This window comes from Xiphophorus couchianus, chromosome 5 (assembly GCF_001444195.1).
Source record: "Xiphophorus couchianus chromosome 5, X_couchianus-1.0, whole genome shotgun sequence".
Lineage (NCBI taxonomy): Eukaryota > Metazoa > Chordata > Actinopteri > Cyprinodontiformes > Poeciliidae > Xiphophorus > Xiphophorus couchianus.
In genome coordinates, this window is record NC_040232.1 from 16,335,877 (window position 1) to 16,363,363 (window position 27,487).

Genomic DNA, 27,487 nt, shown 5'->3' on the forward strand with positions numbered 1-27,487 from the left:
CATGTAATGAAGAGATCTTCATTACTGGGACTATTTTACTGAAATCACTGTATTGCATTTTTAAAGTATTTTTGCACTTTATTAACAAGCACTTTATTTAGCACTGCACTTTAAGCATAGATTTGCACATCAGTAACAATTTGCACACAAGAAGTTTTAATTGTATTTATTGAGTATTTTTAGACATTAGCATGTAGCCTTTTGTTCTGGGCTCTGCACAGCTGCTCCTCATTGACGAGTGAGGTGGTTGCCTGTGGAGGGAGGATAATTGTTACTCAGAGCAATGAGCTACTAGTGGGTAAAACTGAGCAAATGCGTTGTGCATAATCTGTTGGGTGTGGAGTGCTAATGTAGAGTGACTCACCTGTCTTTTCTGTGTCCTCTCCAGGGTGTTTGGACAAATACTGCCCCGGGGGTCCAGACACCATATATAGTCTCCGGGAGAGGCCATTGAAAAGTGTGGGGGGGGGAATTGTTTATGGGTTTTGTGGTGTTTCATTTGGTGTAATGATAAAACATAAAATATTTATAAAAAGTAAATGGAAATGTTTATATTTAGTAAAAGGTATTTTAATTAAATAAGTGGATATTGATGAATTGAGATTCCCCTGTGAATTAAAGGTGGTTTGATCCGTCACAGCTGGGACTATTTAAGACTGCAGTTTTCACCTGTGAAGTGTTGGTTGATGTTGTGTGAAGAATAAAACCACTGCTGTTTTCCACCTGACTCTGCCTCAACGCTTCATCGTCACTGTAAAATCCTACCGCGAACGGCTACCTTGTTACAAGTGGTGTCAGAAGTGGGCCATTCATGCCACAGTGAGAAGATGATGACCAGAGGTGGTAAAAAGCTAGGCCAAGAGGGAGAGCCTGATGAAGGAGCTGGAGCTTCCTCTGAAATGGAGACCATGGCAGCGACCAACCCTGAAGATAAGTTGGAGGAACTGACAGTGTTGGTGAAAGCTATTATGCGGTCTCAAGCGGCTAGAGACCTGAAGATTGATAAAGATTTTTCCCGCCAGGAGCAAAGGTGGAAAAGCATACAGCATCAATTTCAACAAATGCAGCTTCAAGTGCATGCTGTACTTGAAAGACCTGATGTATCAGAAGCACATGTTCAACCCACAACAGCTGAAGCACATGAAGAAGAATCAGATGGTGGTGATGTCCAGGTAGCTCATGGTTCCAGGTCCAAAATTGAACCAAGATTTCTTCCCTTATCCACGGATGACGACATTGAGCATTTTCTGATGACGTTCGAGAGGATGGCCCAGGTGTGTCGTTGGTCTAGAGATGAGTGGGCGGTCCGTCTTGTTCCTCTGCTGACAGGCAAGGCCCGCACAGCCTATGTTCTAATGGATATGGCTGACTCTGAGAACTATGACAACGTGAAAGAGGCAATTCTGGCAAAATATGAAATCACTGCTGACACTTATCGACGCCGCTTCAGATGCCTGAAGATTGAACCAGGTGAGACGCCACGTGAACTTTATGTGCGATTGAAAGACTTGTTTTCAAGATGGATTAAACCTGATAAATTTACTGTGCAAGAAATATCTGAGCAGATAATTCTGGAGCAGTTTCTAAGAATGGTTAATCCAGAGTTGGAGATCTGGATACGTGAGCGTGACCCGAAGACGGCAAAAGAAGCAGCTGCTCTTGCGGAGGTCTTCACATCAGCCAGGAAGGGGAGCAAGAGCACCTATTTTGGCCGAGAGACTCACTATGCCCTATCAAGTAAGTCCACTGGGGGTGAACAGGGCTCTGGTCAAAGTCAGACTAGAAATGTTTCTAGTTCAAAGCAGTTCCCTTCCCAAAGACCTCCCAATGTTAAAAAGTCATTTCCCAAGTCTTCAGTCAAAGATATTAGATGTTACAACTGTAATGACTTTGGCCATACACAACACTTCTGCCCCACCCTTAAATCAAAGCCATCACTTTTGTGTTCAGTTCCAAGACCAGCTATTGAGGCTGTAGAAAAGAAAGTGTGCACTGTTTCTGTTCTAGTTAATGGGCAGAAAGAAGAAGCTTTGCTTGATTCTGGGTGCTTCCAGTCTCTAGTGCGTGCTAGCTTACTCTCAGAAGAAAAGCTAAGTGGGGTGGGGGTTAAAATAAGCTGTGTACATGGAGATGAACATGTCTACCCTAGTGCTGAGGTGTATTTGACAGTGGGAGGTCAAACATACCTGGTACAAGTAGCTGTAGTTCCCTCTTTGCCATACTCAGTTATACTTGGTAATGATATTCCCACTCTCTTTGACCTTATTCACCAGTCAGACTATGAACCCCAAGTGCTTACCAACAGAGATACAGGGGATTTATGTCCTACATCTGATATACCAGTAGAACCATTGAAACCTTGCAATGTAGTCACAAGAGCTCAAAGTTCAAAGACGGTGTTGGAAGAGCTGCCCTTTTTTGGGGAGTCTCTGGAAACAAGGCTAGGAAAAACTAAAAAGTCAAAAGCTCAGAAAAGAAGGGAGAAATTCAAAGGCTCAGGTGATGAAGGGATAGAACAGTTGTCTAAGCCAAATAACTTGTTTGAGTTTGACATTCCCTCAGATTTAGGTGCACTACAGAGAGATGATCCTACTTTAAAACCTTGGTTTGAAAAAGTAACTGGATTGGGAGGAACTAATCAGCGCCGGTTAGACTTCCTGGAAGATGCGGTGTACATAATCAAGGGAGGTATTTTATATCAGAAGAAGGGACAGTGTGAAACATTAGCCCTTCCACAACAGTTCAGGCACAAAGTTATGGAGCTGGGCCACTCAATTCCGTGGGCAGGTCATATGGCTTTTCATAAAACGCTGAGTAGAATCAGTAGCCGGTTTGTTTGGCCAGGAATGTATACCCAGATTTCTAAATTTTGTAGTTCCTGTGAAAAATGTCAGTTGACTTCAGGCAGAGGAGTAGCACGAGCCCGGCTACAACCGCTGCCAATTATTGAAACACCTTTTGAAAGGCTCGGCATGGATATTGTGGGCCCATTAGAAAGGAGCTCGACAGGTTACCGTTATATATTGGTGATATGTGACTATGCTACACGGTACCCTGAAGCTTTTCCTCTTAGATCCATTAAAGCCCGACATGTTGCTAATTGTCTCCTGCAGTTTTTCTCTAGAGTAGGAATACCAAGAGAAATTCTCACAGATTGTGGGACAAACTTTTTGTCCAAACTATTGCAGCAGGTTTATAAATTATTAGGGATTAAGGGACTTAAGACCACCCCTTACCACCCCCAAACGGACGGGCTAGTGGAAAGATATAATCAGACTCTCAAAAATATGCTGCGCAAGTTTGTCTCTGACACAGGTGCTGACTGGGACCAATGGCTGCCGTACCTGTTATTTGCTTACCGGGAGGTACCACAAGTGTCCACAGGTTTCTCACCCTTCGAACTATTGTATGGGCGTCAAGTGAGAGGTCCGCTGGATCTACTGAAGGACTGTTGGGAAGACGCTAAGCCAGAGGGGAAAAACATTGCAGCATATGTCCTCAACATGAGAGAGCGATTGCAGGAAATGGCATCTTTTGCACAGGACAACATGAAAGCAGCTCAACAACATCAAAAGACATGGTACGATCAGAAGGCCAGAGACAGAGTCTTCTTGCCAGGACAGAAGGTTCTGTTACTGCTTCCTACCAGCGACAACAAGCTGCTGACAAAATGGCATGGACCATATGAGATCACCAAACAAGTGAGTAAAGTGGTTTATGAACTGTACATGCCGGAAAGAGCTAAAAAGCATCAGACCTTTCATGTCAACTTGTTGAAAGAGTTCCACAGCCGACAAGAGCCTGTGCACCAGGAGCTATTTGTGAGAGCAGTTGAGGATGAGGAGGTGACTGAAAATTTTTTTCCAACTAGCATGTCAGACTGTGCTTTGGTTGACATTTCTCATCTGTCCCCTACTAAGCAGGACAAAATCAAACCTCTCTTGGACCCTCAGCTTTTTCAAGAAGTTCCAGGATTTACATCACTGGTTCAACACAAGATTCGGCTGAAAGAAGATGCACCGAGTCGTCAAAAGAGCTATCGCATACCAGAGCGGTTGGTTCCAGTACTGGAAAAAGAATTAAAGCTGATGCGGGATTTGGGTATAATTGAAGAGTCTAGTAGTGAGTGGTGCAGCCCGATTGTGTTGGTACCGAAGAAAGATGGCTCCCTAAGATTTTGCATAGATTTTAGATATTTAAATGCTGTGTCCAACTTTGACCCGTACCCGATGCCCAGGGTGGACGACCTACTGGAGAAAGTCGGTTCAGCAAGCTACATCACAACGCTGGATCTGTGCAAAGGATACTGGCAAGTGGCGTTGGCACCAGAGGCAAGAGAGCTGACCGCCTTTAAAACTCCTTTTGGTATGTACCAATTTAGAGTCATGCCATTTGGGCTACAGGGTGCCCCAGCAACATTCCAACGTTTAATGGATCATGTACTGAGAGATGTTTCAGCATTTTCTGCAGCATATTTAGACGATGTTGTGGTGTATAGCCAGTCCTGGGAGGAGCATCTGATTCACCTGCAGGAGGTCCTACACCGCATCAGGCTGGCTGGACTGACTGTTAACCCAAAGAAGTGTAATGTAGCCCAGAGAGAAGTGGAGTACTTAGGTTTTGTCATTGGATTTGGGAAAATAAAGCCTCAAGTGGGGAAGCTGGACGCAATCCATTCCTTCCCGGTTCCAACTACAAAGAAGAAGGTGAGAGGATTTCTTGGTTTGGTGGGCTGGTACCGAAAATTCATACCTTCTTTTGCCGAACGAGCAGCTGTACTGAACCATCTAACAAAGGGTGCAGCCCCCAACAAAGTGTGCTGGACAGAAGATTGTGATCGAGCCTTCAAAGATCTCAAGCAAGCGGTATGTACTCATCCTGTTTTGCACACACCAGACTTCACTAAGCCATTCATCTTACAAACAGATGCTTCGGGAGTGGGACTTGGAGCTGTCCTTCTACAAGAGGTGGACGGTGAAAGAAGACCTGTGGTGTTTCTGAGTCGGAAGCTGCTTGACAGGGAGACGAGATATTCAACAGTGGAAAAGGAGTGCTTGGCCATGAAGTGGGCTATTGAGGCCCTGAGGTATTATCTTTTGGGACGTCACTTTATTCTAGAGACGGACCATCGTGCCCTCCAGTGGTTGAGACGAATGAGGGATGCCAACGCCCGTATCGCTGGATGGTACTTGTCACTGCAGCCATTTGACTTCACAGTCCAGTACAAGCCAGGGAAGTCTAATGTGGTTGCTGACTGTTTATCCAGAGTGTCAGAGGACTGAGGTACTGTGCTTTTAAGAGAGGAGGGAGGAAATGTAATGAAGAGATCTTCATTACTGGGACTATTTTACTGAAATCACTGTATTGCATTTTTAAAGTATTTTTGCACTTTATTAACAAGCACTTTATTTAGCACTGCACTTTAAGCATAGATTTGCACATCAGTAACAATTTGCACACAAGAAGTTTTAATTGTATTTATTGAGTATTTTTAGACATTAGCATGTAGCCTTTTGTTCTGGGCTCTGCACAGCTGCTCCTCATTGACGAGTGAGGTGGTTGCCTGTGGAGGGAGGATAATTGTTACTCAGAGCAATGAGCTACTAGTGGGTAAAACTGAGCAAATGCGTTGTGCATAATCTGTTGGGTGTGGAGTGCTAATGTAGAGTGACTCACCTGTCTTTTCTGTGTCCTCTCCAGGGTGTTTGGACAAATACTGCCCCGGGGGTCCAGACACCATATATAGTCTCCGGGAGAGGCCATTGAAAAGTGTGGGGGGGGGAATTGTTTATGGGTTTTGTGGTGTTTCATTTGGTGTAATGATAAAACATAAAATATTTATAAAAAGTAAATGGAAATGTTTATATTTAGTAAAAGGTATTTTAATTAAATAAGTGGATATTGATGAATTGAGATTCCCCTGTGAATTAAAGGTGGTTTGATCCGTCACAGCTGGGACTATTTAAGACTGCAGTTTTCACCTGTGAAGTGTTGGTTGATGTTGTGTGAAGAATAAAACCACTGCTGTTTTCCACCTGACTCTGCCTCAACGCTTCATCGTCACTGTAAAATCCTACCGCGAACGGCTACCTTGTTACAGTGCACTTGAGCTTTATTTAAAGAGAACTTGGCAAATAATTTAGCCGTTAGTGGGTAGAGTAGGCCTAACCAAAACTGTACGCAAATAAGAGTACAACTATCCCAACATGTTTTTACTCAAGAAAAAGTAAAAGGTAGCCATCCAAAAAAATTGCTAAAGTATGAGCAAACAGTATTTTATATGGTTAGTTAAGTTGTGAGTAACTGATAATAACATTTGATTTTATATTTAAACACGACAGATAAAAATATTAAGTTATTTGCAAATTCTGGTATTTTAAGACCCACAACAATGATCAAATTTGGGCAGAAGAAACACTTCAAAATTTTCTCTACATAGAAGTCATAAAACAAATACAGCAGGTGGGGTATAGATGTTAGAACAGGACCAGGTACTTCTAATTATTATATCTACTGTTTATTATATTTTCACTTGATCTCAAACGGCACAGCAGGCTCACCAGATAGTAAATAACAGAAAAATTAAGTTGGTGTATAAATAAGTTGTCTCACTTCACCATAAGCTACATGTGTGTTTTTGGTGAAAACATCATTGTTAAGGGAAGGACATTTTATTCAATTAAGCAAAGCAAAACTTCATAATAACTTTACCCAAGTAAGGGTAAAAGGTATAGTGTAATAAAGTTAATTCTAGAAGCAGATTTTTCTTTTGCAAAAAGTTATTCAAGTAAATCGATCATATTTGAAAAGAAAAGTTGTTTTGCAAAACTATGTTAGTCGTAAAGAAAACCAAAAAGAAACCAAAGAAAATCACATCCAGTTTTCCTGGTGCTTCAGAATTATACAACACTTTCACATAAAACCACAATAAAATCCACACATGAAGTTCCCAGGGTTTTGTTACTTTTACAAGCTACTGTGTTTATCTGGGCATCACTTTTCACCTTTTTGTATCCTTGTATTTTAGGGAGAAGCAACAAAATCTGTTTGAATAAGACACACAGTTCAGCGGGACTATTGCTGACTGCAGCTTGCATCAGCTTCTTTTAGTCCTCCTGCCTCCACTTATAACCTGCGAAGCTCTGCAGGCTTTCCCTGCCAGGCTCTCCATCTGCCCCATTTTTTCTTTTTTTTCTGTCTTTTTTTTTTTTTTTTTTTTTTTGCAATACCCTCTTGCTTACTGCAGCATCAGAGTCCCTCAGATATTGACAGTGCATATTTACAAATTTCAAAAGCTCAATAGAAAATTGTGAGAACAGATCAGTGTCTTTTGCACTTTATGCACCTTATGATATAAATATTAAAAAAAGATGCAAGTTTATTGCTCTCATTTGTTTATGCCTGTTATCCATTTCAGTTTTTCCCTTAAAATTTGAATGTTGATTTGACGTTTCACTGAGAGCATCTCCACCAAACAGGAAGGGGTTAGTCCCCACAGTGCTGCATGATTATGAAACCAGTGCGGTCATGTGATGTCTTCTTTCATCACCATCATGACAAGTTGGAAGTCTGACCTTCCTCCGGCACTCAGTTTTCCATGCAGGGACTGAGGATTGCAATGGAGCGGCAGTGCACTTGAGGCTACACTAGGGGCGGAGTTTGACCTCTCAAAATTTCAAAACATCACTAATCCGTGTTGGACATTCTGGCACAGGCCAAGCATCGGTACAGCATTTTCAGAAGAAAAAAAAAAAGGAGGGAGAGAAATTTCGTTTCCTACACGGTCGGTACCACACCGAGGCTGGGGAAGGAGGAGTTGAGAACGCTGCACGGATAGCACCGCTACATGCACCCCGGATCCCACATCTGCAGTGATTTCTGCCCGGGTTTGTTGTCAGCATTCCGGGAAAAAGTCGCGGGATTTGGCGCGTTGACAGCTGGAGCGCCCTGCAGACTTCAGTGGAAGAGACCCGACCGCCGCTGTTGGAGGTGAGCGCAGTGGCGTTTGGTTGCCTTACTGGAGGCAGAAATGCAAGTTGCGGCATATTTATTTCTGGCGGTGTAGCTGAGCAGGAGCTGGACAGTATGCAAAGGCTGTTCTAACACTAGGGGTAAGAATCATACAGTGGCAGCGCGCTGGTTGAAGCTTTTATGAGCTCAAAAAGCAGAGAATTAGAGGATCCGATCATTAAATCTCGTTCAATAAAGTATGCATGCCCCCTGCTTGAACCAGAAAGCAAAGATGCTCGATTATCGGAAACATTATAGGCCTTTAAAAGCGTCACATGGTAGGTGCTTAACACGTAAAGTAATACTAAACCATTTGACTTTCTGGTGGACATTGGTACACAAAAGATAATAATAAAACAGCTTTGATTAAATTAGATTCAGCATTGCTTAATCTGATTTTGTGCTGCTTTGTTGAGCTACATGTTTATATTTGATCATACTTATGTAATTTGAAGTTTGTCAAGTAACTTTCTATTATTAACCCAGCCATTTATTCTAACCATGCACTATAAAAACTGTTGAGTTAAAGCCAACCTAGTCCTGAGTAAAGTAAGTATCGATTCAACACAGATTATAAGTCTCGTATAGTTATTTTTAACCACCCCAATGTGTTAAAGTCAATGATTTTTAATTATAATACTGAGAGTGAGATGGGAAAAAAAATCCATTAACATGCATTACTAAAAAAGTTAAATAAAATTATTTTATTTTTGGCTTATTTCTTTATTTAAAAGGATTAGAAAAATACCCCAAGATAGGACCCCCCTCCAAAAAAAATGTATTGACTATTAAAATAAAATAAAAAATGAAACTCATAAAACCACATAAATTAGCATCTCAGAAAATATATAGAGCATTTGAATTATTTTTCCTCTTTACTAGACCCACATTGACTGCAGATGTGAAGTTCAAAATAAAAAAAAATATGAAAGTGGTTGAAATATGAATTAGCTTAAGGATGTCACAGTTAGATTATTACCTCCTTTTTTTAGTTGATGCTTTTCCTATTAACTTATTAGTTTCTTTAATATTTGGAACATGTAGGAAAAAAGAAAAAAATTTAGATGGGAAAAGTTAGGAAAATATTCATTATTATACCTTGTTTACTGAAATCTGGTACTTAGTGTGTACACAACTGAAGTTTACTGTTGCAGGTTAAAGGCTAATGTAATTTTATATGAACAACCTTGTTCTTCACTGTGAACTAATGTCCTAAGAATAATACAGACTTCAAGATTATTATACAACATTATTTTGTCATCTTGGTGTTTATTATTTGACTCTGTTGAATCAAGTTGTTGCATTTTTCACAATGGAGGTCTGTGATTAACCTTCTTGTAGCTTTTTCTCCTAATCCAACACAGTCCCAAACAGCATAAGCCAGGAATTTCGGTTAAGAAATTTCCCAGCTGTTTTTTGTGTGGTACAAGTACCACTAGAGGCTGCCTCTAGTGGTTTTCTGGATACCAGAGATTATTTTGAATCAAATATTTGTAAGATAAACACAAAGCGATGTAGAAACAATGAAGTTTGGTACACAGTAAGATATGTTGCCCAAGCACATTGATCTTTCCTTTATAAAAAATTCTTAAGAGAAGCTGAGAAAAATATATTTCAAGAATGTCTAGTATGAAATGAAGCAATCAAAAAGAAATGTGTGCAAATGGTTACTTAAATTGTGTTGTATTTTGTTTCTGAAGTAACAATTTCAATTAAGGAATGACATCAAACCCAACTTAACTGTGTTCCGATCCGAAGTTCGAAATGCAGAGGGATTTACTAATTGATTATGCATACTGACCAAGCTTGTGACTGTTAGCAATGTGAGCTACTACTAATAGTGTATTTATCTGCAAATGTCCAAATGTTGGTCACACCTTTAACTAAAGCTGGTTAAACAGTACTGTGAATATGAAAGATTGAGTGAAATACAAATCATTAGGAGAACAATTAAACTGCATTTTATATGCAGTGCGGCCATGTTGGATTTTGAGGTTGGGAGTTGACTCAGACTTTCCCACTTGAAATTCCCACTGTTCTGTTCAACTTCTAAATAGTAATGGACCATCCATTTGAGGTTAATTTAAAGTCTTACAAGCAGTTAATATCATGCAAAATATTACTCTCTTAGCATGTTAATTTAGGGTAAATCTAAATTATGTGGTCTCGGGGCATCACCAATGACATTCCTGTGTGAAACAACATTCTTAACCTTAAACAATCTCTCAAGCAAAGCAATGCAAGATTTGAAAAAATATGATACTTTAAAAAAAAACCCAAATCATATAAAAATAAAGAAGAGCATACATTTTCCAATTTAGGCCAAACTTTACATCCTCAGATGTAATTTCATGATCAAAAGCATCATCCTCAAAGAATACAGGGATAAAATAATATGCTTTAGGGTGTTCAGATATCATAATGCAGCTTTTACCCTAAAAGAGGAAGTTTAAGAGCAAGCTGCATGATTCAAACAGTAGCAGACAAATGTTGAACAAGTCATTGAATGCGAGCACAAACAGATGTTGCTAAAAAGGAACCAGAGCCTATTTGTGAGCAAACTTGATTTCTTTAAAGTTTGAAAGCAGAGTTTTGAGCAAGATCCGTGCATTGTCTGTGAATGAAGATAAGAAATTATTAGTGCATGATGTATGTAAACCTAAATTTGTAAGCATTAGTATGCATTTTCTTCCCAAATGTATGGCTGTCTTAGAGTTCAAAATTTGTTTAAATGCAGCCCAGCTCTTCCTCTCCTCCTCCAGCTGCTGTTCAATGCCCAGTAGCACGTGTCTTAGGCTGCCCTGTGGCTGATCCTGGACATGCTTTCCACGAACCGCTGTGGAGGTGCATGGGGGTGAAATGGATGGAGTCAGTGGCCACACCCAAGGACCAGCTCCCATGTTCCAGCATGTCCGGCTGCAGCAAGTCTCCTGCCAACTCTGGAGAAGGTTGGTGGCAGGGATTCCTCTCACAGACCGCCAGACTGGTGATTCATGTTACTGACATAATGAACTGTGTTGAAGATGAACCGGATTAATCGTCTAAGGCCCCTGTCATGTCACGAATCAATTGTCTGTTCATGTCACAGCAATGAAAGCCCTTGCTTTACAGAATGCGTGCACAATCAGTGGGTGTCATCCTTCCAGGATGAAAACACTATTGGATACAGTACAACGTGTTTCTTTGTACCTCACTACAAAGGATGCAAACAGAGTTTTTCTTCAGCTGCAGGTTCTAACTCCATGGCATGGGTGAAGAAGTTCAAAAAAACCGGAGGAGGCCTGAAGAAGTCCTACCAACCTGGGAGCATGGTGTCCCTCGCGCTAACTAAAGGTCTGCTGAACGAGCCTGGCCAGAACAGCTGCTTCCTCAACAGCGCTGTTCAGGTGAGAATCAGCATTCATGATTTTTTTTTAAACTCCCACATGGAGTGAGTTTAGCGCTATTTGATTTTTTTCGATATTGTTTTAACGATGAGCCTGACTTGCTGCTGAATTCCGCACACACCAGCAATTCAGAGGTAATTGGCCTAAAAATTGCTAGCAGCTGAGTGAGCTGCTGTGTTTTGTGTTAGAGTTGTGTGGGTTTGGCTTAACTTGCAGGCTTTGTTCGCTACACAAAAGCTGAGACACACCAATCGATTGGCCAGTGTCTAGAATCAGCTCAGCTTCAGCTTCATCAGCCGGCGTTGCCAAGCAGTCAGCTAGAGACAAATATAGTTAACTCTATCAAATGAACCTATGAATAGCAGTTCAGAAATCACTGAAGTCACAGTTTGTAATGCCTGCAAGAGTTTGGGTTCAAAACAACAGACTTATTAAGATTTTTCAAGGAGCTGAATTAACAATAAAAAAAAATACAAACCAGGTGAGGAAAAACACTGATGTCAGAAATTTAAATCCAAATGGACAAAGAATAGAACATATGAAAAGTTTGATTACTAGCGTGGTCAGACACTGCTGTGGGATGGCATCGTATTTCTTTATCCGCCAGTGTGGTTGTGTTGGTCAGTTAGGTCCCACAAATGTTCAGTGGAGTTGTGGTCAGGACTTCAGAGAGCCAATTCCACACAATTCCCTTGCCATTTCTAGAAACAATCAATTAACAAACCCGTCTTCCAGTCAGAAAATTGTGTGACTAATCTGTATTGTAGCAGTGCTTTCAGCTTTTTGAATGAAATATTTTTTATTTCCCACCACTGATCTAATTTTGAACCTCTGCAGGTGCTTTGGCAGCTGGACATCTTCAGGAGGAGCTTGAGGCAGCTCTCTGGCCACTTTTGTCTCGGTGATGGCTGTATTTTCTGTGCATTAAAGGTAAGGTTACTTAAAAATCGACACAGAATAACGTTTAATTACCTAAGGATTTTACATGTGTTATTTTTTATTTATCTCAGATGCATAAATATTTCTCACAAAAAAACTCTTTCAGAGTATATTCAATCAGTTCCAGCAGAGCAGAGAGCGAGTCCTGCCCTCTGACAGCCTGCGAAACGCCCTCGCTGAAACCTTTAAGAACGAGCAGCGCTTCCAACTTGGGCTGATGGACGACGCTGCTGAGTGCTTTGTATGGTGTCACTTTGGCTTTTGTTCACTATAAAATACTAAAATTCTCTTTGGTATTTCACTTTATATCTAAACGTTGGTACAAAAGACAACAATAATTGTTTAGTTTTATTTTTAACATAGAGTATTGGACTTGTGTTGCTGAAATTTGACTGGTATGTTTTTAATCTACTCCTATTTTGCACAAACAGGAGAACATCCTGGAGCGAATTCATTTGCACATAGTTTCAGACACACCAACCGATGCGTGCTCATCCAAATCCTGCATCACCCATCAAAAATTTGCTATGATGCTTTACGAACAGGTAAGTAAAGTCAGTAACAACATGAACTCCTATATTGTACTAAATTCTGTTTTGAGTGAACCAAACACTGTGTAGAAAAACATACGAAAATATGGATGTTGTTACTAAATGTAAAATTAGTCTCCAAATCTTTTATGTAATTTGTACATGTATATATTAAAATAGTGACATGCTTTGTTTCACAGTTTGTGTGCCGCTGTTGTGGTGCATCTTCAGATCCACACCCTTTCACAGAGTTTGTTCATTATGTATCGACTACGGCTTTATGGTGAGTACAGTAAAATATATTCATACATTTTCATGCTTTAACCATTAGAAAGCAAAGAAAGTTTGATTACGGGATTAAATTTTTAAATCGTGAAACTCTACTGGGTTGTTGTTACTTTTTGACACAAAAAATTGAATCAAATGTTTAATAATGTCTAATTAATACGTATATTATTACTATATTACTTCCAAGCTTGTCAGGGAAAAGGAGTAGGCTCCTTATTACTGCCAACTAACCAGCAGTGCTCAACAGCACTGTGTTACTTTACAACTTAAACTCCGGCTACTACGACATTTTCTTTGGTATCCCACCAAGATCATTATCATCTGTCATAACAGTATAAAATAAAACTACTGTAATTTTCAAGCCATTACATTTAAAAAAAATATACATAACTTGATTCATGAAACCCTGCTTATGCCTACTGAGAGCACTGTTATGGCAAATAAAACGGGAAGAATACACACACCTATGGAGAGTGTAAAGAAACACAATTTCTCAGTTAGGTAAATGACATTTTGTAGTTTAAGAAAACTATATTTTTTCATTCTATACATGTGATTGCAATCTCCTTTAGCGTGTTTATTTATAGAATGTGAGTTTATTTTAACATTTTCCAACAGTTTTTACACCCCATCTATAAATGATAAAAAATATAGAGTGAGATAGCATAAATGTTTCTGAGATGTTTCTGTGAATTAACCGCAAACAGACTATAATCTATAGACGTGCCGTCTGTCTCTGTGCTCAGTCAACAGGTTGACCGGATACTGGGGAAGAACGAGCGTCTCAGGTCAGACATGTTTGGGGAACTGCTGCAGGCGGCAAACAGCACCGGTGACCTCCGAAGCTGCCCTGTATGTTATGCTTATTTTTTTGCCTTTTTAAGAAAATATGTTTACAGTCATATTTATTAAATTAGAATATGTTCAGATGAGGCTGGTTTGTCTGATGAAAAGTATTTTTGAAAATAACAATCCTTGAGCAGGTATTAGACATTTTTTTTGTCAAGCTCATATTATACAGAGCTCTTCAATAATTTATGATCTTATTAAAAAATTTATTTATTTCAGTAACTCGATTCACAAAATGAAACACATTAATTTCTTCTTTCTTTTTTGCTTGCAGCTAATGAAGACACTGCATTTAAAATTAGAATGTTACATCAGACCAATAAAAAAAAAAACATTTTATGGAGAAATCTGGGCTTAATGAAAAGTATGTTTAAGACTTGCTGAAAGGTTATTTTGAAAACGTACTTTTAATCTGACTAATTAGTCTCCTCAGACCTGAAATTCTAACTTATTGATTATGACTGCATGATTTAATGTGAGATCGCTCAGTATGTTTGTATTTTTAGATGTTGAGTCAGACATTCAGCTGAATTTAAACATTAATGAAAGCTAAATATTAATAGTTAGATTATCCGTTTCACATGTTCGTGGTAACATAAGGCAAACACAGAAATGATTCTTCCAGTGGTGCAGAGTACTGTCAGTGTTTTCCACCTTAGTGAAACTCAAGGACTGGAAGGACACAGTGCAAAACTAGAATGAGGATAGAAATAGTGTTAAGGCTTATCCTTGTTTTTTTCTCTCATCTGAATTTCCTCCCTTTGCTTCCCTTTCAGCTTGTATTAGCTTAGTGGACCTTACTGCTCTGTTCCCATGAATCTTCCTGAATCTTCTTCAGGTGCAGCCCGCTTCTAATGAAATGGGTTTACCTATTCTTTTCTGCCCTTTCTATCCTCCGTGATAGAAAAGGCAGAAATTTAGTTTTCAAATATATATTTGATCTCACGTCAATGGAGCAGACATCCATCCATCCATCCATCCATTTTCTAACACCCCTGTCCCTAATGGGGTCGGGAGGGTTGCTGGTGCCTATCTCCAGCTACGTTCCGGGTGAGAGGCGGGGTACACCCTGGACAGGTCGCCAGTCTGTCGCAGGGCAACACAGAGACAGACAGTGCAAACAACCATGCACACACACCTAGGGAGAATTTAGAGAGACCAATTAACCTAACAGTCATGTTTTTGGACTGTGGGAGGAAGCCGGAATACCCGGAGAGAGAACCCACGCATGCACAGGGAGAACATGCAAACTCCATGCAGAAAGACCCCAGGCCGGGAATCAAACCCAGGACCTTCTTGCTGCAAGGCAACAGTGCTACCAACTGCACCACTGTGCAGCCCATGGAGCAGACATTAAGTTGTAAATCTATAAATTACATACTGTTTCAATAATGTCCTTCATTTTTTATTTGTGGGTTTCATCTGGGAGATTACCTTTAAATATCAGATAACTTGTGATTAGAAACTGCATGACCAACTGAGGGGGAAGCCAACGTCCTGAGCTGTCGGAGTGAGGATGCATGGAATATGGTGTGTTTGGAGGTGGAGGCTGAACAGCGCAGCATAACTTATAACTGACCTGCAGGAAATAGCGACACTGCTGCTTTTGTCAGCAGTGGATCGATTGTTTGATGATTCAAGTATGCATGCAGCTTAGAAACTCACAGTAAATAGACTGTTGTGTTTTTGTTTTTGACTACTACTTAATCAAAGTGGACATCTGGATGACAAAGCAGTTGTTTGAGTATTTTATAGGGTTAGTTCATATGTTTTAAAGTGAGATCCTGTGAAGTCATCTGCAATAGTTCCAGAAGTAAAAAGTTCCTGTTTCTATATTGTGTAACAGTTGTTGAGCCTGTCGGTTGTATCTGAAAACCACTGAAACATATCGTCTTTGAAGTTGTTGGATGAGTCTAACAGACAATCTGGCACAAAAAACTAAAGCTAACTGTTTCCTTGACTCTTTTCAAAACGTGTATGTAAATATGTGCTTTCAACAGTATTTGAAATAAAACAACACTTCCTATTTGTGGATCCAGTGTTTCTGTAGTGTAAGCTGATTTTTTCCCCCCCTGTCGATACATTAATGTTACTGTGGATGCCTTTGTTGTCCAATGTTTTGCAGAGTGACTGTGGTCAGAGCATCAAAATCCGTCGTGTCCTCATGAGCTGTCCGGAGATCGTCACTATTGGATTTGTGTGGGACGCAGAGCAGTCTGATCTCACGGACGATGTTATCAGGTCTCTTGGTCCACGTTTAAACTTGTGCGGGGTAAGAGCTGAAAAACCAACTCCCACTATTAAGTGCTTGTAAACAAAATATAACAAGTTTGAATTCAAGATATGAATGTTAGTTCCACAAAACATCATTGATCCTGGTATGTGAGAAGGTAACAATTCTTCGGATGAGAGATCCATATGTGTAATTTTACATACAAACATAAACTTGAAAACTCAGTGGATTTAACATCTGGCTGAGAGTGATCAAATATACCGTCTTTCAGCTTTTCAACCGAGTCACTGATGAAAACGCCAAACGCAGCGAGCTACATCTGGTGGGGATGATCTGTTTCTCCAGCAAACATTACTCAGCTTTCGCCTATCACACCAAATCTTCAAAATGGATGTTTTTTGACGATGCCACTGTAAAGGAGGTTAGGATGTCTGCCATTAGACCTTTTCAATCTTTTTTTTTTTTATGACAGTCCGTTACATACATTCTCTTTTCTAAGTTTTTTTTTTTCTTGTTTACTAGATTGGATCCAAATGGAAGGATGTTGCTTCAAAATGTGTCAGGGGACATTTCCAACCTCTTCTTTTATTTTACACCAATCCTGAGGGGAGTCCAGTTTCTAATGAAGATGCACCAAGACAAACCACTATGTGCCCTCATTACAAAGCCCAAGTAAATGGAGATGTGACCAGTAAGAAAGTCTTCCATTTGTTAGCATGACTGACAAAGACACTTAAAACATGTGCTTTTTGTTCTTTCTGTAGCTGAATGGTATTTATGTATTTACCATCACTGATTTGACCTGACACTTTTTGTGTATATCAGCAAATTATGATAGATTTTAATCCAGTGAAGTCAATAGAAACTCAAAAATTTAACAAGAGTCACATTCTTGATTTTTTGTATCTTCAGTTTTAGGAGGATTTATAATGATGATGGAAAGCCACTCATCAGTTTTAGAGTAAATTCAACCATCATCCCAAAAACACATCAACTTGATACGACATTCTAATTACCATTGTTTCTTAATATTACAATAGTTAAAAAGTAGCATAACAAGCAAAAAGGAAGGATTTGCTGTAAATAAAACCATGAATGCAAATGGATTAAATTACCGTAGTCTAATATTATTTTTATATGATAATTTCTATTTATTATGTATTCATTTACTTACTTTGTTATTAAAATTAGCTAACGTTCAGAAGAGCACAAATATCCAGCTAAACATTTACTTATTTCTAATAGCAGGCAGGCAGTATGAGCTTGAGATGGGATACGCATGTAGTTTCCCCTGTGCATGTATTGTGCAGCTGTATAATTCAGAGTTAAAGTATCCTTGGTGATCTCTGACAGTTTAAATATTCCTGTCTTACTTTCACTGCGTTCTGCTCATGTCTGTCACATCAGAGATGACGCATTTAATGAAAGTTAAGTTTTAATAGTAATTTTGTTTTCAACTTATTATGATAATGATGTACTAATACTACCGCAGTCATTAAAGTCAGTAACCATAAAAGGTTTACTGTGCAAGAGCATAGCACTGCTTTGCCTAGAATGTCCCTCATGTCCAGTCTTATTATCTCCCTTCTTTGGCTGCTTTTCAACATATTCTAATCTTTCACAATCTAATGTTGACACATAAGCTACCACTAAAATTGATTAAATGAAGCACTCTGTGCAGAGTGTCTTTCTGTACACTGATCTTTCCAGACATCATTAATGAGAACAAGGAGTTGCTAGAGGTGAATTTCTCTTTGTTTTGTTCTTTTTAAATACTGACCAAAGACAAACATTTAAGTGCCACTGAGGAAATATTCCTTTGAACTGATTCTGCATCAAATACAGAAGTGATTCTGCCACAGTAATGGTTGGGATTGTGGCATAAAGCTCCCAGAGAAAGACTTTCTATCCATATCTGATGGCCCAGACCTTGCATGAGGATGATGTCTCTGTTGCACGCAGATTACCACCCACGCCTGGCCCCTAATCCCCGTTCCTGTGGCCAAACGCGTCGCTGCTCTTACTCCTCCCCTTGATGTTTCAAACATTTGCCTCCATTATTTATCAGCTTGGTTATTTTTTAGGAGGTGGTGGGGGGAGGGGGGGTGTTCTCGCTTGGATTGCTTTGCTTTTATCTGTTGCCCGGATATTTTGGCATGGGGAAGGATTCTTACTTTTGTAACAGTCAGGGTGAGTCAGTAAGTGATTGTGGGTTTTTCACAGGAAATAAAAACATTGTCTAGCTCTCTGTATGCTGTTAATCACAATTCTTTTCTTAAATTGATCACATTCTGCTAAAGTTTACATTGCTTTGTTTCTTTAATTTGCTCTTTTGTCCATCATTGCAAATGAGGAAATTGGTCTGACTGGCTCATACTGGAGTTCTTGCATAATTGGGGCTCTGCAGTAAGTAAGGAACCATGATGCATTTGTGCATTAGTTAATTACTTGGCAGTTGTTAGGCATACAAAAGTAGATCTGAGTCCAAAAGGACTTTTCTAAGGAGCTTCCTAAATATCAGCATCAGGCTACATAATAAGATGGGAATTTCCATCAGTGCTTTAACATGTAACAGCAACACACGTAGTTTTCCTTTTTTCCTTTTATTACATCTTTGACAGAAGCTTTAGGTACAATTTCGCTCATCTGTTCTCAAATTATCATCCTGTGATGTGTTTATTTTTTGACACTCAGATCAAGGGCCTTTTGAAAGTTGCAATATTGGCTGAGTAAAAATAGATGCAGCTGTAAACGGCGTCAGAGAAAATGATTTAATTAGGAGGAGGTGAGATGTGAAAGTGAAAGACAGCAGCTGTTAGATGTAACACGCTCATCTGAAGGCAGATGCTCGCAGTTCATGTTGTTGCTGCTTTCCTTCGTGACCTGCTTGCCAGGCGGAGGAAACACACCGCGGGCTTGGCAGCCGAGGCAGCGGAGGTGTGTTTTATCAAAGTTAATGATGCAGCATCTGTTCTTTTCTAAGACTTTGTTTTGTTTCCTATTTGCAGAAGGATGGAAGGGATGGGAGATGGGATGGTGATCTATAAAACTGAAAGTCTGTTTGAGCTACTTCTATATTTGTCATGACTGACAAATTCTCTCACAGGAGTGGCACACTTTCATAAGACTTTACCGTCATAAAATTAACTGAGTTTAAAATTTCTGTTGAAATTACGTAACCATGTTCCTTATTTTGTGGGGTTTTTAATGTTTTTTTTTTAATAAGACTTCACCACTTTTGACAACTGCTAAACTTTATCGTTTAGAAACTGTGATGAATCAGTTTATTAAAGACAAACGTTAACACATTATATCTGACTGGCAAAAGTATGTGAACCTAAAAGTGGAAAAATCCTTTCAAATCCTTCCTTTGTAAGTTTAAGTCTGAATTTCTTGTTGTTGCTCCACATGCTTTCTTTTACCCCTTTTCTGAGGTGCATCTGGGGGCAAACTCTATTTTGTCGTTGTCACTTTAAACTCAAATGAGCCATTTCACATCTCGACACCGTTCAGGTTGCCGAGCGTTCCACTCCTTCCTGTTCAGCCATTTTTGTAGTTTGATAGCAGATGTGTCAAACTACCCAAATGTTTGAAACATCAAGGGGAGGAGCTTCTAATTCCCAAATTGATTAAAAGATGTCAACAAAAGAAGAAAAAAATGGCAAAAACAGTTAAGACTGTCAACGCAGTTCTGTCCTTCATGAGCTAAAAGCTAGCACACAGCACTAACTTCAGCAGAAGTCATGATGCAACTGCTGTCAAAACAATGTCCAGGATGTCATATCAGCACACAATAAATTCATGTCTAGAATAAAGCTTGTCGTTTTAGCTCTATTTGAGGTTGCTGCTTTGCTGTGTCATATTGTTTTAAATTATTTTCAGTAAAAACACAAATGTTCTGTGAACCTCAGAGGTTCATCATCAAGAAGACCAAACACTGCAGATAGAAGGTTGTGAAAAAGAAGAAGTTGAAATGTTATATCGGTTGAGAACATCCAGCGCTCACAGAGCAACACAAGAAGAAAGTGTGAGGCTGAAAATGGCTGCTGCTGAGGTTCAAATCCAGTACAAGAGTGACAAATAGAAAAAAATAGCGCATTGGTCTTTTTATTGAACAATCGTGAGTCCAGCCATAAACAACTCATGCAGGTCATTTATACTTTATCGGACTTCTAGCTTGATTAATATTCAATATTTTGCTTAGTGACCATAGTTTCAGGTGGAAATATTTATCATGGTGGCATACCAGTTTCTGTTTTTGACAGCTTAAGTGCCATGCTATAATTAATTGTAACTCAAATATTTCTGATTGCATATTTTGCACCTGCATCTGATATAAACCTTTCTCCTCTCTTTGCTCTGTCCCCAATTTTTATGAGTGTTGCTGGCATGAAGTTCTCTATTTATTTACACCATGCAGAAAATCTGATGGTGATTAATTGTGGAAAATACTTCAGTCAAAATAAAATTGTGGCTCAAATCCAGTTAAATTTAAACAGCCTGTGCTTTTCTTGGCAGCCAGTTAACATAGTGTCTCAGAAGTAAAAAGATTTATTAGTAAAATAAATGAAATCAAAATTTAGGGCTGGACCGTATATCACAAATGTATTGCCATCACAATATCAGTGTGTGCAATATTAACAAACTGATATTGTCGTAATTATTGGCTAATATACTCCACTTGCATTTTACATGCTAATGTAAAATGGAGCTGGAGTCTTACAACATCAGATACTCACACTGGACACAATTAACATTGTGCAAAGGTCACAGAGTGTCAGAAGCACAGATGAGAAAAGACGGAAGAAGAAAATCATATTTCACAACTGATATCATTGTGCCAATATTTACCAAAATTATTGTCAATGCAAGATTTTCAAATGTTGTTCAGATTTACTTTAAATGCAATATATTGTTTGTACAACTTAAACTTATGTTCTTATTGTTTTTCTTCTTCAGTGAAACATCCTTTTGGCAGCCCTAACAAATTTCAGGATCCCTTCATGGAGAATCTGCAAAGACCAGTTGAAACATCAAAAAAGGACAGGGGACATCGGAGAATCGAGCCTTCACAACACAAAGGTAGGCTCCATGGATGGCAACATTTAAACAAGCAATGAGGATAGGACAGTCTGAATGTCAGAGCAACGGTCAGGCTACTAATGACCTTTGTCAACCATCTTCAGACATGACGCATACAAGATCTTCATCTCCCCCAGAGAATGGGCCCCGGCCTCCTGTAGAGAAAATAAAGAACTCTCTGCGCTCTGAGAAGTCATCAAATCAAAGCAGAGGATCTCAGGAGCCCCATGGACAGTCATGCAGTGCACAGGGTGGGGGACACATCAGAAAGATCAGCGTTTCCCCAGGACGCAATGAGCAGGGGGGCAGCCACAAACACTGGGAAAAAGGAGGCAGCGGGAGCCAAAATAGGTCAAAGTCAACTTGGAGACCCATCAGGGAGGTGCTGAATGTAGACACGGTGCTGAATGAACTGGAGCAGCGACGGCAGCAGCAGCAGCAGGACAGCCCGCGGTGCAGCAAGCCGCCTTCCCAGGAGAGAGCGCGCACAGAAGCAAGCAGAGAGCGCGAACACACAAGAACTAGAGAGGACCGTAAACAGAAGTGCTTAATGACAATTTATGAGGACGAGCAGCGGCACGAGACAGAGAGTCACAGCTCCGTGGAGTCAGAGAGCAGAGCGGGCCAGCAGAGAGGAAGCCGACTCAAGGCCGTTCCCAAGACTCTGCTGCGCAGCGACACCTGGACCATTCAGAGGACAGAGTCGGGCTATGAGAGCAGCGATCGACTCAGCAGCGGCTCTACCAATCCAGACTCACCTGGGGTTGATGGGTTTGGGCTCAGACCAGATCAGAGGTTAACACCTGAGATCCTTTTACAAAGGTAAGAGAGAAAATTGTCATTCTGGGGCGGATTTAGTTTCACAGAAAAGTACAGGCATTGATTTGACTTCGAAAGCAATACTAAACGTAGTAAAAAATCAGCAGTAATAAGACATATACACACTCAACAAGAAAGAAAAAAATGCCTTCATGCTTATCAGGTGGTAAGAACAAGAAGAAAGTTCTTTCTGGCCTGTACATTTCATGTTTAACAAGAACTCGAGTGCAGGATTCCTGGGAGGTTCTCCTTGGTCCTTCACTGCAGCATTTGTTGCATGAACCACTTCAAATTTTTTGACAAATTACACAATAGCTCTTAGACAATACTCAATTAACAAGGATATGATGTAAGAACAAAATGATGTTGTTTTGAAACAAATATATGAGTAGATGCAATGTTTATATTTAGAGTTAAAGTTAGAATCTGCATCCTCTGGAGAAAAGACATGCAGACTGTCGTTCCAGTAATGCACTAAGCACGCTAAAACCTATTCTAATATGCTAACGCAAATATAAAATGTCCACTGTGTAACCAAAAAGGTGCTCATTCACACACACACAGTGATGAAAGAACAGTGCTGAATAATCATTGACAACTCTCAGTTTTCTTATGTCGTCTTATTTTTTCAGTCAGCTGCATCAAAGGGAAGCCAATGCAAAGTCAAGTATGACATCATCTCTTTCCCACAACGGTAAGCCTGAAGGTTTATTTTGCTTCGAAAGGGTTTGGAGCTGAGTAAAAGTCCCAGCTGATTTTAAACACAGTAAGGAAAACCACAACAAAAGCATCAGAATAAAGTAGGTCTTGATCAGTACTGATCACTTTGCCATGACCTCCTTCCATTTTCTACCCCTCTGATGACTATTAAGTACTGTATGTCAACCTACCTGATTGCATCTCAAAGTTCCTCATAGTACAAGTGACTAATCAGGTTTTCCAGCAGCACAATTCCAACACCAGTTGGTATTATTAGAGAGCAAAATTATTGTCTTACGTAAGTTTTCCAAACTTTTTCAAGGAGTTTATTCTACATGTTTTATTCTGAAAATATGCATTTACACTGTTAATACATTTGCATCCTTCTTCAATGGCACCATTTATTACTCTTTCATTTGCTTGTTTAATGCTTTTCTTCTGTGGCAGGTTTTCGTTTTTTTTTTTCATCCATTCACAGAAGCCAAACAGCTTTCTTCTGATGTCTAGTCAGATTTAAGAGACATCAAGTTGAACTAGAAGTAAATTGGTGAAAAAGGAAGCCAACTAATAAAATATGCCACCAACTTAAGATGTAAAACAGACCTCCTGATTTAAAATAGAGCAGAGCAGCAAATGTTTGGCAGGAAAAGATGAGTTCCTTTTCTCATCTGTATCTCATCTGCAGAACCTTGTGGAAAAGATTTAAAGCAGAGAAACAAACACGTTCATTCATTTAGTCTGATATGTACAAGTAAGATTTGCTTTCTGTGATGTTTAGACAGCCTTATTTTCACTCCCATTTTTTTAAGACTTGCAAGTTTTAGTGCGATCTACATTCAATCCTGACTGTGTTTGTGTAACAGAAGATCGCTGAACATCTGGGTTGATTTCTGTGCCTGAACTTGTTATTTAACCTCCGGCCTCTGTCTGCCCGGCACTGGCATTAATCTGATGATAATCCCACAAAGCTCAGATAGCGCAGCTGGACATGGTCGCCGACATTGTCATAAATAGCATTCTGTTGCACGTACTGTCCTGCTCTATCTAAATGAATCAAGAGGCTGGCAATGCCCAGTATTTGAATCATCCTCTAAAGGGTTAAGTTGAAAACAAATATATGTTTAAGAAAATGTGCTTTTAAAAGACAGTAAGTCAGCATCAGGGCGTCTCTTGCTGTTGACAAGTCGGAACATTGTGTCTTAGAATGCCCTGCTGCCACCTAGTGGACATAAAGAATACAGCATTTACTTTGTGCGCGCCTATCTTACAGTTATGTAAGCAGAACAGGCTCAAATGTTTAAACTGTAATATTTTTGATATGTTAGACCAAAGGTCACACTTATATCATAGGGGAGCTCTGAGTTTATTCTCAGAGTTTTGCATATTTTAGATCAAAATTCAGAGAAAAATTAGATTCATTCCAGTCACTAATCCTCATTTTCATTCATGTCCTTGTGGTTATGAACAGAATGTACCTCTGATGGAACAAACCCCTCTGAAAGAGGATTTTAATCACAAATATGTTTTTTTGGTACATTTTCATTCCTTTCTTTTGAATTTTTCTCCCTTTTTTAGGTAAACATCCAACTAAACCTCAGGGGAACCACGATCAAGTTTTACTTTCTCAACTAAAATGCAGTCCAAGTTCAAGGTAGTGTTCTTAAACTGATAGGTTTTTATTTTTAAAAATGTGTTGGTAATTATCGTTTATTTCTAAATGATGACTGGCTTTCACTGATGCAGGTACAGTTAAATTCAACTGTGGACTCTTCCATTAGGTCTTCACAAGTCTTTATTTACAGCACTCATTGTTCATGTCATCAGTGCCTTTAATGATGGTTAAAAAAGCCATAAAATAAATAAATGTTACTGCAGTTGTGTCAACACACTGAAAAACCTTCAGAAAAAAAACAACTTTAAGATTAAATGGAAAGAACAGCTAAGAATCATCATAACCTTAAAATTTCCCATAAAATATTGTGTTATAATTATAGAATATCATCTCACTGTGACCTTTTTAAACTGACATACAACCAGAAGGCTATTAAAACAATTCAAATTTATGTTGATCAGAAAATGGACAGACAAAAGCAAATATTTCAGTTTATGTTACTGTCAAAAGCTTTAAAACTCTTGTTTAACAGAAATTCCAAAAAATATGTTGTGGTGAGATGATTAGGAGGAGATTTGTTATCCCCCCTATGCTGAAATGCACAGACTAATTAAAACTGCTCTGGATCATTTTAAGGGAATCACAGAAGTATTCACGTTAAATAGAGGAAGTACTGAATAAAACAATAATTACAGGCTGAAGAAAGCTTTCTAATATCATTGAGTTAAACTATGAGTAAGCTTGAAATATTTTTGCCAAGAATAATGAGCAGGTTTCAGTCCGTAAATACGCAGAATAATTGCAAAGTACTCACCGCTTTACCTGCAGCAACGGTAATCACTGTACAGTGGTGGAATACAAATAGATTTTTATTTGTTAAAAACTAATTTAATTGAAGTAAATTTTTCTTTCACTTCACAGTAATGAAAAACCTTGTGATGGCCTGTTATTTAAAATCATACAACAATCCAAATATATACATGTGTTTAGTTTTAAGATGACAAAATATACAATTACTGGTGAATTACAGACACATCTACATGTCTGTATTAAAATGTATTTACCTGCTTTTTCTTTCTTGTAGACAGAGATCAAAACACACATCTAACACCTCTAGGAAAGCAAAGGGTTCAGAGAAGAGCTTGACCGGTTCAGAGAGTCGGCAGAGTGAGCACCAGGAGCCGACTACCTACAGAGGGCACGGCGGGGACAACACAACCCCGAGACACATCACAAAGACCAGCAGCTCTGAGTGGAACAGCTCAGACGATCTTGTTCTCTCAGAATCTGAGGACAGAGAAAGCACTTACTTATCCAGTAATAGTGAGGCTGTCACCTCTGACTCGCCGTGCCCTCACATTGACCTGCCGTACCACCCGCCTAGCAGCGCGACAGCAGAAACTCAGCTCGGTGCAACTGGGTTGCCTCACCTTCAACCCAACCCGCAGGCTTCTTCGCTCCACGGCGAAGCGAGCCACGCTGCGTTTCGCCCCCGAATGCTTCAGGAGCCCTTTCCATCGAGCCCTCGCCTCTCTCCCTCGTCCTACATCAGCCCCAAAAGGAGGCCTGACATTTCGGGCCTCCGAACCTTTTCTGACGCGAGCTCAAAGTCGGGCTCGGACCCAGAGAGGAGCACTCAGTCGTCATGCGAGAGCGAGGAGAGACTGACGGGGAGCAGAGTGGAGGAGGCGGCACAAGCTCCAGAGGTTTCCCTGACGACGTACTTTAACGTGGACAACTGCATGACGGAAACGTACCGCCTCAAGTACCACAACCAGAGGCCTCTGGTCCTCTCTGCCACAGTGCCAAGGACAGCTGCTGAGAGTGAGCGCAGAGATAACAGCCACACACTCCCCAGTGACGCACACTCACATGACGTGCCAAAAGCCCGACCTGAAACAAGTAAGACTTAGAAAAACTATTCAAACAGAGCGAAATAGCTACATAAGATAGTTTTCTGTTATTCTGATCAGCATATGCCCAGAGAACTTTCATAAAATACATTTTTAACAACAGAGATCTCATCTTTCTTTCTGCACAGGCCATAATAGCAATAAACCCACTGCAAAATGGAAGCCAGTGACAGCCAAAGGACTGGATGAACGAGGTTTTTTATGAGTGTTGACTTGGTAAGTTTTGTTTACATGGACGGACAGTACGACTGGATGCCAAAGAGTTTACAGAATGGAAAAATGTTCAGATGCCCCCGACGTCTCCAGACTGGGTGGAATTTATTTATGCAAGCTTGTCACATAAATACAACCTTCTTCTAAATGCTGTAGTGTGTTGTTTGACAGATTATCAACTATCGCGTGTATCTTCCACTGTCCCGTGGTGTTGTTAAGAAAATGAAATCTGTTTTCAGTTTGCACAAAGCGTTGTTTAGTTTTTAGTTATTTTTATGACACATCAGGGCAGCATTATGTCATTTAGTTTTATTGGTGGAGGAGCTCTGCTAAAGTGCTAAAGGCGGGACAAAGCTCAAACAACAGGGAAGGCCAAATGTTTTCATACCCCTGGCATATTTAGTTTTAATGATATTTTTAATAAAGATGTTTGTTAGGAAATATGAACAATAATACAGCAACAAGAGGAATATCAATTTGAAAAAAAAAAAAAAAATTTACTTTTATTACAGATACATTATTTTTCATGTTCCCACTAGTATTTTGACAATTTATTCCTGGTGTTGAACTCCAAGTCTTGGAGGATTAAAGGCTTCCTGGCATCAGTCTGATCTCTAACTAAATATTCTCTTTCAAATTCAATATGTTGGTAAAATTAAGAGTACTAAATTTGTTAGGGGTTTAAAAACTTTGGTATCATCTAGACCAATGGTTCTCAAACTTTTTTCAGTGATGTACCCCCTTAAAAATATATTTTTAGTCAAGTACCCCCTGACACGGGCAAAACATTTTTGGAATAAAAAAGAGGTACAGTGCTGTAAAATCACTGTCTGATTTATTAAAGCCAAACAACTTATATCAGTGAACCTGACAAATACATCCATATTGTAAACATTGCATGGTTAAACAAAAAA

General features: G+C 39.6%; 1 protein-coding gene across 2 annotated transcripts; it reads left to right on the top strand.

Moving 5' to 3' along the window:
- Positions 1-7,458: 7,458 nt before the first annotated feature.
- On the top strand, positions 7,459-27,279 carry usp53b (ubiquitin specific peptidase 53b). Of its 2 annotated transcripts, none has more exons than XM_028018558.1 (17): positions 7,459-7,989; positions 10,773-10,958; positions 11,242-11,396; positions 12,234-12,326; positions 12,442-12,576; positions 12,767-12,880; positions 13,066-13,148; positions 13,900-14,005; positions 16,128-16,274; positions 16,507-16,656; positions 16,758-16,926; positions 21,195-21,317; positions 21,422-22,139; positions 22,769-22,830; positions 24,411-24,486; positions 25,532-26,349; positions 26,489-27,279. In XM_028018558.1, exons 2-17 carry the CDS (start codon positions 10,859-10,861, stop codon positions 26,563-26,565), a joined length of 3,126 nt encoding a protein of 1,041 aa, XP_027874359.1. In that variant the 5' UTR covers positions 7,459-7,989; positions 10,773-10,858; the 3' UTR covers positions 26,566-27,279. The 2 variants fall into 2 exon arrangements, with proteins under 2 accessions (XP_027874359.1, XP_027874358.1); XM_028018557.1 differs by having other exon boundaries at positions 7,461-7,989; positions 11,236-11,396.
- Positions 27,280-27,487: the final 208 nt, after the last annotated feature.